The sequence below is a fragment of the Anser anser genome (assembly GCF_964211835.1).
Source record: "Anser anser genome assembly, chromosome: 2".
Lineage (NCBI taxonomy): Eukaryota > Metazoa > Chordata > Aves > Anseriformes > Anatidae > Anser > Anser anser.
This window is the reverse complement of record NC_139721.1, coordinates 84,865,428-84,887,127: the sequence shown is the minus strand read 5'-3', so window position 1 is coordinate 84,887,127 and position 21,700 is coordinate 84,865,428. Positions and strand designations below refer to the sequence as shown.

At 35.5% G+C, this 21,700-nt stretch overlaps 1 protein-coding gene across 5 annotated transcripts in view; it reads right to left on the bottom strand.

The window, feature by feature from the left end:
• Positions 1 to 21,700, bottom strand: part of LOC310894795 (cadherin-10) — a 95,763-nt gene that overhangs the window by 36,378 nt on the left and 37,685 nt on the right. For all 5 annotated transcript variants that reach the window (XM_083825332.1, XM_083825330.1, XM_083825334.1 and 2 more), the window contains one exon: positions 19,862 to 20,239. In XM_083825332.1, coding sequence (XP_083681458.1) covers positions 19,862 to 20,092 — 231 coding nt within the window. In that variant the 5' untranslated portion in view covers positions 20,093 to 20,239. The remainder of the gene's footprint in view (positions 1 to 19,861; positions 20,240 to 21,700) is intronic.

The window sequence follows — 21,700 nt, the reverse complement described above, 5'->3', positions numbered from 1 at the left end:
ATGGCAGGGTACATGACAATTAAGGAAAATTGAACAACTGGATACATGTCATACTGATTTTAAATTTTATATTTCATATTATTTGTATTTCTCCTAAACTAGAGAATATTTCATTTATAGTTATTATCATTTTCGTCCCATCAACTAATGTAAATAACCTAAAGAAAAGAATCAGATTTACTAAGCATTCAGTATTGATTTTATAACCATTATCTAAGTAATGTAAAGCATAGCTTCACCTATTAATAACTTGTACTAACTGATTTCAGTACATCTATAAAAAAAACAACAAATCTATTACATTGCTTTGTTCTGTACATTAATGTAGTTGGCTTATTTGATCTTTTGGAGACACTTACTATAATTACTCTCATCACTTTGTTGCAAAGTTCCTTCCAATACCACTGATTTCACACCTAAGAGAAAGACTCTGGTATTCAGATTTGCTGTCACCATGAAATCTGTATTTTATTTTTGGGTTCAGCAGAAGGGTCATATCAAGTAGAAACTTTGATTAATTTTAAGAATATTTTGAATATTCCTGATTTTATAAACAAGAAGCTACCTGTGTAGATTAACTACCTGCTCATAAACCTATACTTCCATATAGAAATGATAAACATGATTAGTTTCGAGTTAAAGTCGCATGTGATGTAATCATTGTTGACAACAATTTAGTGAGTTTTATTTTGTAAATCCAGAAAAGCATTCATAAGTGCACATGTATTAGTACAAATATATGTATGCAGAAGAAACAGATAGCTCTAAAACTTTCTAATTTGTTTGCATTATTCCAATATATATTTTAGAACACAAAACTAAAACGCAAATATAAAGACTGTTTTTTAAAAATCAGACTCAAATATATCAGAATGTTCCAAGAAGTCTGACAGAACTAGTTCCTTTTGAAACATAGTTATTTGAATACACATTAACAACATCACTTAGAATTACACCTACATCATATTTAATCATGTGAAGGGTTTTTGTTAATTCAAGCTCATTAAAGTTTCATTTTCAGTTCATGAAAAACATCACACACTTAGCTCGATATAAATATCCCCACTGACATGCATCATGGAAATATTTCTCTTTTTTGGTGCCCTTATATTGCCTTCCATAGTATCTATTTTAAGTCATTACCAGGGGTAGAATATTATACTATTATGTTTTTGAATGTGGCTTTCCTTGCCTTTTGTACTGAAATAAAACACTATGGTGTGGTGGGTTAAGCTCAAATCAAACAGTAAACTTCCCTGCTGTGAAACATTTTCATACACAGAATGCTTCCCAGACTTGCAATATGGGCAACGGAGCTCGTGCAGGATCTTGGATTAAAACCTTAATGGCAGAAATTTAGAAAACTACCATCATTCTGAACTTTGATTTTCTATATAATGGTTTTCATATTTTCTTTCAATTCTGAAATAAACTTTGAGAAACACTGTGAATATTTTTCAGAGAATGACAAATTAAGCTTTGCTTACATCACATGTAAGCATTACATGTATATTTATTTTACAAAATGCATATTTTCATATTAGTTTCTTCATTTCATTCCACAGGAAATAAACAGGAGGCTCCATCAAACATTATGAGTAGGAAAGTGTAAGAAAAATCTTTAGCAAGTGAGTCCTGTTCTTTCTTTTCCTTCCATTTCTCTCACCAACTTCAAACTGAAGGTTTCAAGCCATTCTCAATCCCTCTTCTGGGAAATGAATTTTTATACTGAACGTTAATCCCTTGTGTTCTTTTCCATCAGTCCATTACAGTTGAGACTTTTCACCCTTTTAAGTCACATTTTTTTTAGGGACTAGACAGTCTTGCAGGCTGTAGCCCATTTTATAATGTCTTTTAGTGTAACTAGTTCTCAAAAGCCTACTAACTGTTTTCTTCTCCAGGGCTTCCTAGGATACCACTTTTTCTTGAAAAATGTTTTGCTACCAAGAGCTCACTGGTGGCCCATAACCACTAGATACAGTATTTTTAGTGCAGAGTGGTGAAGGACACTTACAGAAGACTGCTCTTCCTCAGATATCTGCACCAGAAATAAAAAATAAACGTCTACTTGAGTAAGAAAGATTGGGGCAAAATATTAACTAATTATTATTATTATTTATTTTTTTTTTAACGGGAGCATTAAAATATTCTCATATTCTTTCCAAACTCAGGTCTGATAATATAAACTCTTACAAACTCAAACTAAACGGTTATGTAATAGCAGATTGAGGCTAAAGTGCCTGTTCTCAGAAAATTCAGAAGCCAGTTAGCAGTCTCGCAACATATTTCTAACAAATTTTCTATCTCCAGAATAATAGCAAACTGTCCCAATGAACAGTATCTGGCCAAAGGTGACTCACAAGTCAATTGTGAATCACCTTTGAAAGGTGAAAATTGTTGGGGAAAGGGATATTTAGCAAAAGCATGCCAAGGACTTGTTTAATAATTTAGCAATCCAGATAACTCCTTTGTGGTGCCTGGGAATGTTGCCTTGCACTAGGCGCACAGACACAGTGTAGTGAACAGAATTAAACCTGAAGACAGATGAAAACCTCTCCACAACAAAAAGTGAAGCTTTTGAAAAACTATATTTAGATCTAATTAAGGGTGTAAGATCTTTTATGACATTATTTGACTAATATGCAAGGTAGCATAAATACTCAAGATTTTCTCTCACTTCTCCTGTTGCTATGTGTATGCCAAAAATTCTTACCAAGTTTATTTGGAAGTAAAAAATATTATTTATATGCCATTTAGAAAATCATTAATCTCTTCTCTCCCTCAAATTCAAACTTTATAGATTTTTAAAAATAGACTATATTAGCCAGAAGGCTACAAAAATTGCTGAACATATTTTGAAACATACACATACAGGCTTTTGGGGAGCTGATAGCTGCACTTCAGAAGGAATACTTCTTCATAAGGAATATCATCCTGCATCATTTAGAAGAATGCTTTAAGCTATATAACACTTTACATTTCCTAAAAATCGTTAATCATTCCACTTGGAACAGGTAATATATTTTCAGTTCTATGTATGCACATAACAGTTCACAGCTATCCTAGAACAACTTCAAATTCAAAAGGACATTTCAGATCATCTTGGGAGATAAGGAAAAAAACAAACAAACAAACAAACAAAAAAACTTTGCTATGAACAAGTCTTCAGGAGATAATTAAAAAGGCAAAAATGCATATTCTATGTAAGCAAGGAAAGAGAATACTTCTCATTTCATTTTCTTAGTTCTTAATTCAATTCAGATGCTGTTAGATGAATCAACATGGCTACAGACAACCCTGTGTACTTGACAGCCTTGAAAACTGAATCTTTACCGAGCTCTGAAATGCATAAGCAGTGTGTTAATTTTCACTGCAAGGTTTTGCCAGTTTGTTCTAGTATTAAAAACAAAAACCAACCAAACAAAACAAAACAACAACAACAACAAAAAAAACACTTCTGTTAAGTATTTCTTGCCTACTTTTAGTAAAAAGTGTTTCCAACATTTATTTTGGCTAACGGGCATCTGTGTTTCATGTCAGCCCAGCTGAGAAATGGAGAGACATCTGTTTCATTTAGCAATTTTGTTGCACAAAATGATCAGCTGTGAAGATGTAGTTTTGTTTTCATATCTGTCACTGATATTTTGCAAACTCTTGTTTCAGTGAATTTCTTTTCAACAGAAATACTTCCATTTTCAGCTGTCAGCAGTATATATATTTTATATACATTTTTCCTCACCGTGCAGAAAATCAGAATACCTGTAGGTTTAAATGTATATAGCCCTGTTTCATCACAGAGTAATTGCAATTACTATGAAACACAATTTTGCATATTTGGTCACCTATTTAAACTGTTAAACAGGCTTTTAAGTTGAGAAGGATTTCATAAAAATCAAAAAGAAAGGTATTGCTAAGGAGAAGATAATAATTAGAGTGGGAAGGGTGACAAAGTAGAATGTTCTGTGAATACTTTAAAAAGAAATTGTTACCAATCCAAGACACAGAGAAAAATAAATTTAAAGATGGAAAATTTTAAGCTTCAATTAAAATAAAAACATTGTTAATTCAGATATGCTTCATTGTTCTTTAAGGTATATGCAGCCATAAATACAGTTAGTTAATGAAAAGATTCCAGAATCAAATTTAGCTCAATATATTTTTAGATATGTAAAGATCCTTCAGAAGACTTTAGGTGAACAACATAATAATTCTCCTCTAAAAATGACTTGAAAATTACAGTGTGGGAATTCTATCTTAATTGTCTTCCAATGATGCAAATCAAAGTTGCCAATTCCAAGAGTGATTTATTTTTTTCTCCTCTGAATGCTAGCCAAGTCTGAAATCTTGTAACTGAATATAAATTTTGTGAACATTTTTCTAATATCATACAAAGTGTTAACCCTGTTTTCATCTGAAAACCCAGAAGCTGCTACTGTGAAAACAGAGAGCAGTTCAGGTTCACCAGAGCCATTTTACCATATAAACAACTTCTGGAACTTGAAATGACTTACGACAGCCAGATAAAGGCTTCAATATTGTAACATCTATTTGTATTTGAAATTCAGATTCAGAAGTCCCTCTATGAATTTTCAGTGATTGGTATTCAGACAACTAAAGACCTGAATATGACTGTACTAACAAACCAGTCTTTAGTTTGAATTCTTACTGTAGGAATTAATACAGTTCAAATAATTTCTCTATGTGGTTTTAATACACTATTATATATAGAAGACTTTCCAAAACAGTTTGTACTTTTTTTGAAGTCTTCATGAAATGACAGACTGCTCTGTTATCACCTTGCTAAACACATTTTTACTCCGCTACATTAAAATAATGTCCTTTTTATTTTTATAATCTAGAAAACATTTTTCCTACTTCCTTCCGCAAAAATGTTTGTCAACATTTCATTTAATCCAAGTATCACAATAACAATGAGAACTTGGTTTGCTCCTGAATTAATTGATCGTTTAGGTTTTATTCAACTAAATCCTGATTTTACCCTTATTATGAGGACCAATTTTAGGGCTAGAGTGTGACCTATTAACTTTTTTCTAAGTAATCATATTAGTCATATGATGCCAAAATACACTCATGGAAGTATTCACTATTTCACTCCAAGTTTTCTACAGTACATATTATAATATTACTGGATGCTTCCTAGAATAATAATAATAGTCTCTCCAAAAATAATTTCAACAGTGGGCATATTTGATCTGAAATCAGCAGAGAATAATTGGCATAGAATTCTCACAGTGGGGATACTGATTTTAAGCTTCATGAACTGAGCTATTAAATGATGCCGTTATTTAACATTAACTGCAATTATTCTAAAAGACCTTCAGACTTTCACCAGCTCAAACATCCTGTGCAATATTCTCCCAGTTGCCAGATTCAACTATCATGGCTTTGAGCCAAATTTTACTCACCAAAGAGTTTCGCTTATTTCAATTCATCCTTAAGGTAATATTTAAAGCTACTCTCTTCAGTGATGCAAGATTTTCCACTAAGTTTTAACGAGACATGCCATACGTTTCATTTTCTCACTTAGTCATATTGTCAGTTTGCAAGTTGTGTGCTATTATGTGTTATTTAAAAGAGGAGAAAGGTGGAAAGGAAAAAGGCATATTTCATTTTATTTTTTATCTTATTTATTTTTTATTTTTTGTGAGACCAGGAAAGATAAAGGGAGAGTAAACTAAAATGGAAGCATAATTATGCAAGATGAGGAGAGAACTGAAATTCTTTTGCTTGTTGAGAAGAAGCAACAAACAGTAATGAAAAACTCCAGGCTGCAGTGCATTTTTAGCTTACATTCACTTGAGTCATTATCCAAAGAAGATAAACGTCATTATTGTTATTTCTACAGAGAGAGATTGCAATTGTTACTTGCTGTTCAAGATTTTTGTTTGTTTCTACTATTTTTTAAAGTGGTAAGAGATTAATTAGAACTAATATTTTTATGATATTACTTCCTGGTGAAGTAATGTGTAGTAAAGTAATGTGTGAAGTACTGTGTGAAGTATCACACGATCAGAAATGTGATGTTTCCAGCTCCCTATAATCATCACAACCAAGTGATGTCATCTGCAAGATTCTCAGATTCCAGACTAATCATACAGGAATGGTATTTCTTCATCACTAGACTTGCATCTTTTGCACGCTATTGTAACTTATTCTAAATAGAGGAATCACAGTCTGGAGAAGGTAGACAGGCTTGTCATTGATATCAGCTTCTAGGATTTCAGCTGAGAAAGGTAGTTTCCCTTTCTACAATGCATCATATGAGAAACTGAGGGACTTATGTAGATTCTCTGAGTCAGCATGCCAATAATCAAACTCCTTCCTCAAGCCAAGGTCTTTAGCTGATGTTCAGAGAGCTAGAACAAGAAAGTTTCAGTTTCATTAGTCTGTCACAGCTTCCACTCCAGAAGATCCACAAGTTTTGAGCTACCATGAACTTGAGACTAATTGAATTTTATACACCAAAGGCTTCTTGCATGAACCAATATGCATGTTTTCTTCCAATTTTAATGTAATAAATACAGCCTCTACATTGGATGCGGACAGAAAGTATAGAACTAGCACTGGAACTGAAATGCCCTTACTTTCTGGTAGTGTGGCCTAACACCTCTGGTAGGTGATTGCATATCAATAGGCAAAAGGGAATTGTTTAGGTAAAGGAAAAAAAAAAAAACAAACAACCAATGCTATTTCAGGTTCACATTAATTAAGGATGTATAGTAAATTAAGAAACCTTTGTCTCCTGCTCCTCTTGATATTGACTGCTCAAGCCTATATTCCTACCTCAATGAGTAATATCTGTAAATTAAACTGTTGTCTTGGGATGGAAATATGTCAAATACAACTTTCCTCAGACTTTAATATATATTCTGTATGTTTTATATTGTTTGTTTGACTGATTCTGGACGGTACATAATATTGTATAAAAAATTAGACAGCTTCCAGAATGATCTCTCTATTCCACCATGGAATGACCTAGGAAGTCTAATATGCTAAAACAGCACATATCTTTATTGAATGTGGAACTACTTTTTTTTTTCTTTTTTTTTGGGGGGGGGATTTTTTCATTACTAATCCTCATGCTCTCTGCATTGATGACAACAATCAAAGACACAATTAAGATGCAATTTTAGGTCATTTCTTTATGTTAACAAGGATCTATTTATTACAGCTTATATAAGTCTTCCTAAAGTAGGCCAGGTATTAACCAAATAAGCACTAAAACAACTGTAATTTTTATATCTTAATATAATGATAAGATATAATAAGATATAGTTTATATTTATATAAACTTATTCATCTTATTTAATATTATTTATCTTATTATAATATTATCTTATTTATCTTATTATATTTATAATAAGATAAAATTAAGATATAATTTTTATATCTTAATAATAATGCACAATTTTTACTATATCTAAAGAAAAAAAGTTTTTTTTTTTTTTTTAATGCAGAACTTCATTAAGAGGTTGATGCTGAGTTCCTTTTGCCTACAGCTGTAAGCCATATAAAAATACATTAAATACTTTGTTTCCAGCTGAAATCACTATAACATACAAATTGGTGAGAGCAGTGAAGATTTGCTGCCTTTACTATGTCTGCATTTTCTCCTCATGAATACCGTACAGTATATGTGTCTTTGGAAGATGTATACTTGGGGCAACAGCAAATCCATTTTTCTTCACAGAGAACTGCATGACAATGTCTGCCAAACCCCAAAACAGCAAATGTTATCTAAAGGGATTGAAGGGGAAAGAGGGGAAATATATATTAGAATTAAAGAATAATAATAATAAAAAAGGGATATTTTAATAATTTACAATACATTGATTTCCATGATTATATAGTATTATGGTTAAATTTTATCCCAAGGAAGGGAGAAGAGGGGAGAGAAAGTAGACATTTTTCAGTGGCTTCTTATTGCCTCAGGAAGCTACTGATGAATCTGGACTGATGCTATATCTAATAAAGAATTAAAAACAATGAGGAAAAAAGATGTCTTGGATCAATCCTGAGGTCGGTGGGGCAACTAATGTAATAGATGCACAGTCCAGGAGAGATGTATACATATTTTGTAACATTACAGTGGTACTCAATGTACTGCAGGTAGATCTGCAAGATAAGAGAGGCAGAACATGCATAAAATCTTAACTGCAACTCACATTTTTATTTGTCCATCAAATTTAAGTAATTTATTTCATTAAGTTATGAAATCAATTACTCTAGAGTATAATGCTTTCAAGAAAATCCTAACTATATATCCATTACTAAGTAAAGATACTGTTTAAAACATTACGCGCAATTACATTACAGTTACATAAGTAAATGTAACTTAATTTAATCATGTTTGTAATAAGAATAGGCTGTTATTTATAGTTTAAATTTAAATTTAAATTAAAAATAATTAAATAATAAAATAATGAAAATAATTAAATACCAAGCCAGCAACTTATATTCTTCTATCAGACTGTAAGATACCAAAATAACCAGATCTCGATATAAATCTTGGCAAGAGTCATACGTTATGTTATATACAAGACTGTATCATCAGCCCAGTGAACTATATTCCTCATCTACTTGTACTGGATATAGAAAGCCCATCCTGATCTACAGTGCTACAAATACTACTCCATAATAATTGCTTTTCCTTGCAATGTTAATTGCTGTATTCAGTAATGTATTGTGTGTCCTAATTCACTGATTTAAAATTATTTCCGATTTGGTAACTGGCTGATAGGCCCAGTCAAGATTTCCATACATTTTCTGGCATTTGTAAAACATCAGTACCACTCTATCTCCCTTTTCCTGTTTTCCTGTAAAATATACTGATATTGGTTATGTTGTGGGATTTATTTATTTTAAATCTCTTTGCTTTGGTATAATTATCACTTATACCAAAACTTCTGTTCTTTTTGTTTTGTCTATAGAATCACAGAGAGCTTTTGCATTTTTTTTCCAAATTACACCCAGTTTCATGAAGGTTTAGTTCTTGCCCTGTGCAAGATACTTCCTGCTTTCTTCTCTTTGCAGTAAAAAGGATTCCACACTATTCCTAGTAAACTTCCTAATTCTCTTTTATGATATGCAGTCTTACATGGCACTTGAAATAGTATTCCTTGCTCCTTCAATGACTATGTTTTATATAGCATGTCATTACCCCTTCCTAGCAAATACATTAGTAATACCGAAATCTCTACCATTATTCTTAAGTGATAAGCCTGGTTTAATCCCATGCAGCAATTTTCAGCGTCACACTGCTCTATGATCTTCTAGCCAGTACATTTATTTTACTGGGCTTTTATTAGCAAATGTGCTACTCCTGACACATAGAGAATGGTCTGCCACATAACCTGACCTAACTGAAGAGATAATTAAGCAATCAGTTTCCTAATCTTCCAACTGCATTATTTATATAGAAGACTCATTATCATTTCTGAATGACCTAAGACATCCTGCTGATTGCTAAGGTATTTCTAAATCCTCTGAGGAATCCTGTGTGGAACTGGCATCTTTAGTTGCACCACCATGTGAAAATGTAGCAATATTAATGAACAGTAGTTCTTACAAGTGACAGATTATTTTTAAAGATCAAAAGGAGTGGCCAGTGTGATATTTTACAAGTAAATAAATTGATATACATTTACTGAAGTCCCGTATCTTTCCCAACTCTGTCCTCAAGTATTTATATGCTACTTGGTTATACCAATTTAAGCCACTTCTGCAGCTCATATATTCTATTTCTCATATTAATTTAGCATTTCAATTGCCTCCTCTTCATTAAAAGCTTACCTAAATTTTTGTAACATGCCCTGGAACACTGCATTATTCTACCCATCCTTTCGTTTTCCTTCCTCAAAGTAGATCATTTAATGACATTTCTTTAAATTCCTGCTTTTTAAATTATAAACATTATTGGAACTTCTCTCATTTATTCTCTCTGTTTACTTCAACTCTTACACACAATTGCATTAGTCATTTTTCTCACTGTCAAAATTTGAAACATAAATACCATTTTAATCATTTAATACTAAAGTAGATAATTTATAACCATGATTGCCTAGGTAGTAACAGTTGTTAATCATTAAGTTCACTCCAAAATAATATTTCTTAAATATTTTTACTTCTTAAAGGTAGTAAATAGAGACTCAGAAATTTTAATTTATGTGTATTTTACATCAAATGCCATACCTCAGAAAAGGATACATGAAAGTTCTCATTAAAAAAATGTGTTTCTTACTATAGCAGGAAGAAATATTTATTACTATTTTATGGCTCTGCATGTCTAGTATAATATATTCCTCTATTTACGATAACATATTAGTAATTAACAAAAAAAAAACCAAACATACTAAAACTTTTTAGAAAAGGAACTTTTTAGGAACACAAAACAATTTCTGAAGTAAATGGAAGGAAAGAGAGGTCACTTCTTTCCATGGATGTTTTTGGATAAGGGAGAGAAAAAATATTATAAATCATTTTATAATCATTTCTAGTCTATTACGTGCCCATTTTACCAAATAATCACCTGGAATTTCCTGTACTTCAGTTTGTGCCCGTTGCCTCTCGTCCTGTCACTGGGCACAACTGAAAAGAGACCAGCTCTATCCTCTCAATACCCTCCCATCAGATATTTACATATATTAATGACGTCTCCTCTCAGTATTCTCTTTTCCAGGCTAAACAGACCCAGTTCTCTCAGCCCATCCTCATACAACAGGTTCTCCAGTCCTCTAATCATCTTAGTAGCCCTCCTCTGAACTTGCTCCAGTAGTTCTATGTCCCTCTTGTACTAGGGAGTCTAGAATCACAATGGCAATCTTCCAAGTTCTTCTATGAAGTAGGTGAGTTGTGTGTTTTTTTGTTTGTCTGTTTGTTTTTGTTTTGTTTTGTTTTTACTACTTCAGTTTTACCCTAAAATATTTAAATCCACCAAATCCAACCTCTACTTCCAGCCTTGTTGTCTTAATAAGTTCCATTTGCTTGAGAATTTTTAAGAAAGTACAACCATCCTTCAGCCAAATATTGGCAATGAAAGACAGTATGCTAACCCCATGCTTTACATCAAGAGGAAGTGTAATATGTTCATGTCTTCCCACCACTGCTTTGAGATATACAAGTAGTGAAGTTAAAAGGAAAGGCGGGATCAAAGGAATAAAATAAGAATAAAAAAATAAAAATAAAAAAGCAGAGACAGCACCTACCTTTTTGCCTAAATAAAAATGACCCCCCCAGACATCATGGGTCTGTACTGCCTGCAAAACAATAATGCTAAATCCAGGTAGCAAAAATGTACTGAAAACACAGATCTATGAAAGAAAGGTCAAAAATGGAAAGAGCCAATATGAAGGAGAAGTCTTCTCTTCATCTAGGAAAAGGTGACAAAAGAAATCAACAGAACTGCAATTGAGCACTGAGGTTTTCTTTAATTTTTGAATAATAGTGGAAGTATTTTGATATTTTTTTCCCCCACAGAAATTGTGTGGGCCCAGCCATTTGAGTCTTAAATTCCAGGCAATAGTATCTGTAACTACATAGTTTTCAGAAGTACAGTATCCCAGAACATGAGGGGTTTTGTTTCAGCTCATCTTTTCCATCAAGATGCTTGTTGTATGTTTGTTGTATGCTTGTTGTATGTTTTATGTTATATGTTTCAATATGTCTTTTAGAATGCCACAACAATTATGCATTAATGTCTTTCTAAGCTGTTAGTTGTGTTCAGATATGTAAGGTACCTTGCACCCACGTTTCAGCCAACTGGGTGGTCTGTGAATTGCATCTTTTCAATTAAAACAGCTTCTCTTCTCAGTCTTGAAGAGTATATAGACTCATCTATGGTTGCACATCTAAAATTGCTACAGACAGAAATATTGTCAAACTAGAGGGCAATTGTTTCCCCAAGTCCTGCTTTAACATCTTCTAATAAATAGCCGTGAAAAGATTCAGAAATTAAATAACTTAATTTGAGGAAGAACAAGAAAATTAATAATGGGTTGGAAAATGATGTTTGTTTACTCCTGAGAACAAATACTGCTCTGTTCACCAGAGACTTCAGATACATTGACTACATATTGCCTCAAAACAGAAGGCATTGGAGGGTTTGATAAAACTTGCCATTACAGCCTTTTTGATTAAGATTATTTTTATTATCTTCAAAGAGAAAAACACTCATAAATATAAGGCAATGCTTCCAGGAAGGCATTTTAAAAGGGTAAACATCAACTTTTAATTTCTTAGAACTCTCTCCCTCATGGGTGTTTTGTTGCAAGCCACCGATTTTCCCTCAGTATTACACTGGCTCATCCTTGCTTTCTGTGTGTATAGGATATTTAAAAGGTCATCTGCATCTAATTAAAAAAAAAAAAAAAGACAAAAAGCCCCCTAAAGCATCAGCCTTTCAAATTGCTCTTGAAACTATTAGCTATGTATACAATTATCACTTCAAACAAGGTGTAGGTTAAACATTCCTAAAGTTCCTTTTTCTATTATGTTTTTTTAATTCTTCGAGTGAATGAATGGACTCTGATGAAGTGGACTCTACTTCTCCTGAGCTATGGCTTTGAATGTAAATCATTGCAGTTTAATCAGTTCTTTCCTTTTTGGATTATCTTACTGTGAAAAGCAGGTACAATTTTAGAATTGAAAGAGAAACTGAACTGAAAGGAACTGGAGAGTTCAGACCAAACTATTTTCCTTTGTTTTTGTTTTGTTTTGTTTTGTTTTACTCTATTTTAAAGCATGATGCTATTTTGAAGGCAATGCATGAACCCATACAACCTCTGAGTTTGGAAACAACCCAAGAGAGCTATGAGTCTTTGCCATGAAAGCAGCAAAACGCATCTTATTGGTGATTTTATACCCGCTGGAAGGATGTCCATAACTTTGACTATCTCCCCTCTAAATATTCCTGAAAACTGATCAACACTTTGTGCTTGCACAGAGCTGAATCATCTTTTTTTAGAAATTAGATTCGCAATGGCAGATCACTGCTATTGGGAGTATAAGGAAGAAAAACAAACAACAAACAAAACAAACAAAACAAACAAACAAAACAAAGACCCAAACATTTAAAAATAGTTTTCTCAGAGACTCTGAAAGGCAATGGCAGGAAACATACTCCAAAGATTAGTAGAACCATACTGACCTCTCAGCTTTGTTATCACTTGTCATTAAATTCAAACCAGAACCCTTTATTCAATGGAGTATTTACACCGTAACTGCCATCTCTACCTCACTTGGAAGATGTGTCCTGCACTCAGAAAAGAAACTCTGCCTTCTCTGTAGCTTATAGAGTGCTCTTCAAAACCATGCACTATTACAGATGAAGTCTTTCTGACAAACTGTATCACAGTTTGAGTTGCCAGGTTCTGAATATATTATTATTACTAATGGACCAGATCTAGTTGGACTAGAACATCTTTGAGGGTCCCTTCCAACTGAACTCTTCTATTTCATTATGGATATGTGCCTGCTTTTATTCTTATTTAAAAATAAAATTTGAGTATATTTATAAATTGTTTGCACTCAAGTATCAAAGAAAAAAGTGGAGAAGTTGAATAATCTTTACTCTCTCATCAAAACTACCAGGTTTTAACTAAAACCACTCACTTCCTCCCGAGGGGCTTGCATTTGCTGTCATACCCTGTAGCATAGACCATTAGATCTAGCTGTCAGCTGCTCTACAGAAAAAGAAAAAGCAATATTCAGCTACTAGTCCCTACTCATATTTGCATTAGTTTCTTAGTAAACTTGAAATGTATTTGCAGATTGGTAAGGCACAGGAAAGCAATCAGATTGACACAGAAATATTCATGAAGACATTCCCCGATGCCCCAACCAACTGTTTTGAATGTGTTGTTTGTGAGACACTTGTAACAGGTTAGAATTAGAGTGATCGTGTATGCTACATGATTCTACAATATTCTATCTGTTGATATATGGAAAAGGAAATTAAAAAAAAAAAACTGTTTGAACACATATGAGCTAAGTATGTTACTGTACGGGGTGTGGGTGCCCATGGGTGCAGATGCATGTCTGCGTTGTTGCCACAGTGTGAGGCCATGCCAGGGCTGCCCCGTGCCGGCCCCAGCGGCCCCACCGCAGGGCACGGCTGGGCCCAGCAGCCAAGATGGTGGCGCCTCGCCTCGGGAACAGCCTGGGGAAGAAAGGAGGGCACAGCATTGCCCGGCACCTGGCAGAAAGAAAGAGAGAAAGGGGGAGAAACAGCCCTGCCAGCACCCCGGGGAAAGGAGGAGGAGGGCAGGAGGGCTCTAGCTGCCGCAGCAGAGATCCCCGTGGAGCAGGGATTTCCCTCCCTCAGCTGCTGGGCAGGCCCCACGCTGGAGCAGGGCACGGTGTGAGGAGGAAGGGGCAGCAGAGAAGGACTCTCAGGGTGTGACCAAAAGCAGCCCATCACAGTTATCCTTTTCCACACATGATTCTTCATGAATTAAGCAGTAAGAACCAGTGACATAGGACAACAGATAGGAAATACACTACAGTGCTTGAACTCAGAAATTAAATATACCAGTAATTGCATGTGAAAGACATGCTTGACATAGAAACCTTTTAAATGCCTGTTAAGGGTCATTTTGGCAAGGAAAACCTAGAAAGCTCATTTAATTTTCAACAAATTAATAACTCTGTACAGCAGAATTTAATATTTCAAGGTGTATTTCAATGAGCAGCTTCTTCTAGTTTGCACCTCCTAGAAAAATGGCCATTCAAACTTTAAAATTTGTTTTCCTTAAGGGAACAACAACAAAAAAAAAGAGTAATTATAACAAAGCCTGTATTCTAGCTGTCCCCCAAAATACCATTTCATTTTTTTTTCAGGAACAATTACAGCTTCCTTGCTTTCACTTCCAATTAAAGATCATTAATAGTGTCAAGCGTTCTAATCGTTACGGTCCCACAGAGGCCAAGGAGAAATAAAAACAGACTATAAAACTAGTATTTGCTTGAAAGCTGAGCAACCTCAACCCTTTAGAGAAGAACTTTCAGAGATAATATCCTATTTTATTCACTGTAACTCTCCCAGTTATCATGACTTCTAAAATGATGCTAAATAGATATATATAAAACTGTAACCACAAAAATAATAATAAAAAAAAAGGTCCTGTATCAAGCTTAGCGTTTTTCAAGCAATTGTCTGTATGCACCATAATGTCCATTTGCCTAAGACATAGAAGTTTCTACTGAAGCAATTTTGTGTCTTACAATTCTTTTTCATGTAGTTTGCATTGCTTCCATCCATACTTGGAGTCTTGTAGGCACAAAGAATGATTACTGTCTTCCTGGAATGACGATTCATGTTGTTTACGGGGGCATCACTTGCTGTGTGACACAAGGTCTTCTGGCAATTAGCTACCTGTGTGTAAGTGATGTGAGTCTAGAACTGGCAACTGCCACAGACTTCATTGCCAGTGAGGATGTGATGCAGATACAAACCTGGAACCACAGTGCTTACTCTCTTTTCACCATACTGGTTGGTAAAAAAAGGCATATCCCTTTGATTATAACTAGATTAGAACTGTTAAACAAGAGTTTTTCCCCAGCAGCACCTACATGATTATGCTCTGAGCTCTTTCCCTCGTGTCCAACTCATGCAGTAATAAACATAAAGGACACCCTGTCTTTCAGTTCTGCTAAACTAGATTTTCTCTGCTAAGCTACTGTTTGAATGGAACCACTGCTTAGTTAGCCTGTTTTCAATTTTGTAGGATTTTTTTGTTTCATTTTGCTATTTTTGCGTATATCCATCCCCCACACACCTTACTTTCTTTCTCTCAGACTGAAGTTTGCTCTATCTCCTCCAATACCTCACTTGCCAGTCTGTTTAGAAGCCCACCAATGTATCCCCCATGGCAATCTCTCATATTCTTGTTATAAAATCATAGAACCATAGAATGGTTTGGGTTGGGAGCGACCCTAAAGATCATCTAATTCCACCCCCGCCATGGGCAAGGACACCTTCAACTAGAAGCCTTCACAGGCTATGTGTTAGGTTTTGTATATATCAACACATATATATATTATATATAACATATATTATATATATAACATATATATTATGTATATATCAACATCCTAAATGTTGATGCCCCTCAAGTGTCAGTTTCACTACACTGCAGTATCTTCAATGAGACAAAGTTTTTGAAGATACAGAGCTGTGAACAACTTGCTTTTTGCATCTACCAGTCACATCAAAAATCCCAAATTAAATCTGTTACACAAAAAGATGTCCTATTTCACCTTGGCAGTAGAATTCCAGATAAAGCAGATCACACTTCATTTATGCAGTTCATTTACCTCCAGGATGTTATGTATTACATGAAGGAAAGGATGACCATCTGTACTGGGTTTACGTGTCAAGATTTTCATAGCTGGTGGTGCTGCAGGGGTGACCTCTGTGAGAAGAGACCATGGGCTGCCCCCACGTCAGACAGAGCCTCTTCCAGCCAGCTTAGAAATGAACCCACTGCTGGCCATTGCTGAGCCTGTCAGGGACACTGGTGGCACATCTTAGAGAAAATATTTAAGAAAGAGTGGAAAATGCTGTACAAGAGGAGTGAGAAAAAATGAGAGAAATAACCCTGCAGACACCCATGTCAGTAAGGAAGGGGAGAGTTGTTCCGGGTGCCACAACAGATTCTCCTGCAGCCTGTGGAGAGACCACAGTAAAGCAGGCTGTCCCCCTGAAGCCAGTGGAGGACCGCGTGGGAGCAGATCTCCACGCAGCAGCCCATGGAGGACCCCATGCCTCAGCAGACGGATATGCCTAGAGGGAGGCTGCAGCTGGTGGAGAGCCCCTGCAAGAGCAGGCTCATAGCAGGAAGTGCAGCCTGTGGAGAGTAACCCATGGTGGAGCAGGCGTTCTGGTGGGAGCTGCTGCCCATGGAGGACCCATGCTGGAGCAGTCTGTTCCTGAAGGATGGACCCCATGGTACAGACACATACTTGAACAGTTCTTGAAGAGCTGTGGCCCATGGGAAGGACCCACGCCGGAGCAGTTTGTGAAGGGATCGCATCCTAAGGGAAGGAGCCATGCTGGAGCAAGGGAAGAGAGTGAGAAGGAAGGAGCAGCAGAGACAAAATGGTATAGACTGTCCAGAACCCCCATTCCCCCCTCCCTTGTGTCACTCAGAGGTGAGCAGGTAGAAGAATTGGAAGCGAAGTTGAGCCTGGGAAGAAGGGGGTGGTGATGGGGAAAGGCGTTTCTAGTTTTAGTTCTCACTATTTTACTCTGTTATTAATTGGCAATAAATTAAACTGATCTCCCTTAAGCTTGGCCTGTGACCAGATGGTAAGTGATCTTTCTGTCTTTACTTTGACCCATGAGTTTTTTCATCATATTTTCCTCCCTTCCCCTGATGAGGAGGAGTGAGAGATTGGCTTGGTGGGCACATGACAGCCAGCCATTGTTACACCCCTACACCATCTTTCTTTCTTAAAATAATAAATACTGACCTGAAGCAACGAGTGAATGTCCAGAACCAGTCAGTAAGTACTTTGCTGTTGAGACTATGGTACTGTTTCACAGGCATGGATGACTTAAGGAACTCTTCAACATTTACTGGATTACATATCCCATTCATTCAGTGAACCCCATTTCCATAACATTATTCCAGTAGAAACTTCTCAAGCTGACTTAACAAGTGCATAAATGAATACATAAATTCTATTCTGAATTTTAGACACTGGTTTCAAGAATAATGTGATATTCAACAGTTTTCAAGCTCCCTTGACAGATATATTGATGCAGGATAAGAAACCTAAGAAAAAAATATATCATTCATGAACTCAGAAAGCAAGCAGATGTAAATTCATAAATCCAGATGAATCTGGTAGTCTCAGTTTGCAGTTTGTGCTGATCCTTTCACTGACGTGTTTGTCATCTATTATTCTCAGTTTTAAAAATCATACTTAGTACTTATTGTTGACTGAAACCTGTTCATGACATTCTCTCCTCATTGGTCACAAATAATTTATTTCTAACTTGTGCTTCTTCCTATCTCATATGACTTCCAAACATCACCTCAAAACATATTGCAGAGAAATTAAGTTAGGTGTCATTTTATGTCATCCACCTTTCCAAATCATTTTGGCTTTGGAGAAAATCAGATAAAAGGAAACATCCAGAAACTTATTGGCTAAACAACCTTAGTTGATGGCACAGAATGCACCTTCAGTAAGTTTGCAGATGGCACAAAACTGTGATGAGTGATTATTAAACCAGACGGGTGTGCTGCCATTCAGAGAGACCTTAATAGGCTGGAAAAATGGGCTGACAGAACCTTCATGATATTCAATAAAGGGAAATGCCAAGTCATGCACCAGGAGAGGTACATGCTGGGGACCAGCCATCTGGAAAGCAGTTTTCCAGAGATGGACATTGGAGCAACATGGCCATGAGCCAGCAATGTGCCCTCATAACAAAGAAGGCCAACAGCATCCTTGCATCCTTGCTGCATGAGGAAGAGTGTTGACAGCAGGTTGACTGAGGTGATCCCCCTGTGGGGAAGAGAGATATGGAGCTACTGGGGAGAGCCCAGTGAAGGGCCACAAAGATGATTAATGGCTCAGAGCATCTTTTTTATGAGGAGCCACTGAGGGGCTGTTCACCCTGGAGAAGGGAAGGCCCAGGGGGACCTTACTGTGTTATAAATATCTGATGTGAGGAAGTGAGGATGAAGAGCCAGGCTTTCAGTGGTGCCAGTGACAGGACAAGAGGCAATGGGCACAAACTGAAACAAAAGAAATTCCCATGAAATATAAGAGAAAACTTTTTTTCTGTGTGGGTGGTCAAACACTTGAAAAAACCTGTGATACTCTCAGATACTCCAGAGATACTCTGGAATCTCCATCTTTGCAGATATTTAAAACCCAACTGGACACAGCACCAAACAAGTTGTAGCTGGCCTTGCGTTGAGCAGGGGAGTTGGGCTAGATGATCTCCAAAGCTCTTTTGCAGCCTCAGGTATTCTGTGATTTTGTCATTTTCAACAAGTGGGCACTTCTCTGCAGTATTTTACAAGTTAAAAAACATGCTGATATGAAAATCTTGATTATAGAACATTACATTTCTGTGTTTATCACCAACCAGTGTTACTAACTGGTAGCCATGATTGCTGCCACTAACTTCTGCTTTCAAGCACATTACCATTCTGAATTAATTCATTACTTTCTTGTACCTGTTTGAATATTACTGTGGCATTATACTTTATATATTTTTCAATAAATTGCATGGCAAAACATAACTGTTGACTAAAAATAATTTAAAGGACACTTCCAGACAGTATACATTCAGTGTATTCCTCAGGCATACAAGCAGTTTGGCTGACTTCTGTTGTACTTTGCTTCTTAACCACCTCATTTCTATCACATGGTTGTTAATGAATTTTACTCACTGCAATTTATTGCAGGGAGGGCTGAAGAGGGAGAATATTTTTTCTTTAAAATAGGTTGCATTCTTCAAAAAAAGCACAGAAAATGGATGTATTATCTTGTATGAAACATGAAATATTCAAAGAAATTGTTGAAAAATGATTTTATAATAAGTTATAAAATATTTTTTGATATAGAAGAGAAACTGAGAAGGCTGCTGGGAGGAAAGATGTGCTAAAGAAAACAAGTTTGTCAAAAATGTCTTCATTTGTTTCATTCAAATGTTTCTGAATAACTTTAGCAACTTTACTTTTAGTGATTCTAAGAGTACCAACAGTGGTATATATTGCCTGGAAATCTGCTTCTTATGCATGAGAATAAAACATAGAAAATAGAGCTCCGTAGAAAGATAAGTAAACTTGACAATAATGCAGAAATCTTAATGAGAACCTACCTTGCCTACATACTGGTAATCAGATCCCGTGTATTCCTCTAAAAGGAAAAACTGGTTCCACATCCAGCCGCGTTTTTGGCGGTGAAGGGCTTTTCCATCGCTGCCTGATGCACGTCCCACAGAACTTCTGTGTCTGAGATCAGGAGTCCTTCTGAACAGCATTTCTGTGCGGCAGGGATGTAGCAGCCACATCCAGAGCAACAGAAGTAACAGGACTTGCTGTATTGTCATAGTTCTCCACTGCTGATACTCTTCGAGCTGGTCAGCAATGGAGTCTACGGTTTTGTTTTTCCTGACTTGCTTTTTATGTTTTTAGTTGGTGATGCAGCCAAGAAGTTTCCAGCAGCTCATCTCTGAACTGTACATAGTAGCCAGATCCTGAAAGCAGAGAAGAGACAATGTAAGTTGAAATACATTTACTCCCTAGTGTCCAGCATCCCTGCTACGCTACAAATGCAAAGCATTATGACATAGAAAGCAACCTGGTTAGGAATATAAAGGCTGTCTTGCAAAGGGAGAACATTGCAAATACGTTAGGTAGCTGCTTTCAAAGCCCTTCCTAAGAAAGAACAAGTGTGCACTCAGATGATCAAGTATTTTCCCATTAAAACCTTATAATTTAGAAACTTTCAAGGATGTTATTTTATACAGGCTGGGGGATTAATACTGGTGGAACATACACATTAAATACTGCAGTCTTTACTTCAAATGTTTTCCACCTGATTTGATTTACAAGAATTCCAGTGTTTTATTAATCTTACTATCAAGAGGACTGAAAAGCCAACAGAAAGTAGTTTCAGAAATGAGGAAATGGTAAAACACCAGTTCTCCGGAGTGTTTTAAATGGCAAAAGAGAACATCATATGCATCAGAAGAAATACAACATGACAAGAAGCAAACTTTTAAATATAAAAAGTTCTTGAGAAGAGCTTAAAATATGGAGAGATGCAAACTTAGCCTTAAAACTTGGGATGTATTTTAAAAATGAGGACCTGTTTTGCAAGTATCCTGAATAATTTTAATTTTGGAAAATAGTGAAATGAATCTCATCGTGGCAAGTGATTTAGCAGAAAGAAGGCAATCTCCTAAATCATCTTTGGTTTGTCTCCACTTTTTTCTTTGCTTTGCTTAAGGTTTTTCTTCTTCTAACAGAACCATGATATGTCATTTCATCAAGACAAATTTTGCCAGGTTCTCTTTTCTTTACTTCAATCCTAGCATTCAAAGTGTAGCAAATTTTGCTAGTGAGATCATCTGGTGATTTCTTCCTTCACTAAATCATGAAAACCTATAGTTTGTCTTCTTAATAGGATATAGTTTCTGGAAATTTTAATCAGCTTTTAATCATTTTTTTTAAATGTCCACAGAAAAAAATGTATGGATTGGGATTACAGTTCCTTGTATACTCTTGCACATGTGGCAGAAAATTTCAAGTGGTAAAAAGCATGGGTTCTCTTTTCTCCTCTTTTCTTATTTCAGTAGATCAGTAACATTGCACACAGCAGTCCCATGTGTCCTCTGGTTTTAATAACACTATGCTATAGTTGACTATCATCTTAAATAGTTTTATTTTATTTTTCCAAATAGAACAATGTAAAACTTTCAGACATTCTGTGTTTGGTTTTGATATTGATGTACTACATAAGATATTTCCAGTAAGTCTGTGTTGATTTTAGAGTTTACAATAGTATGTCAGAAGTTTATAGAGTGCAAAGCTTATAAAATATAGTGGTTTCTTACAGATAAAAGAATGTGTGCATGTGTACTAAACTAATAACTGAACAGATTCAGTTCATGAACCACCTTTTATCTTCAGAATTAAATTCTCTCAGGAGAACA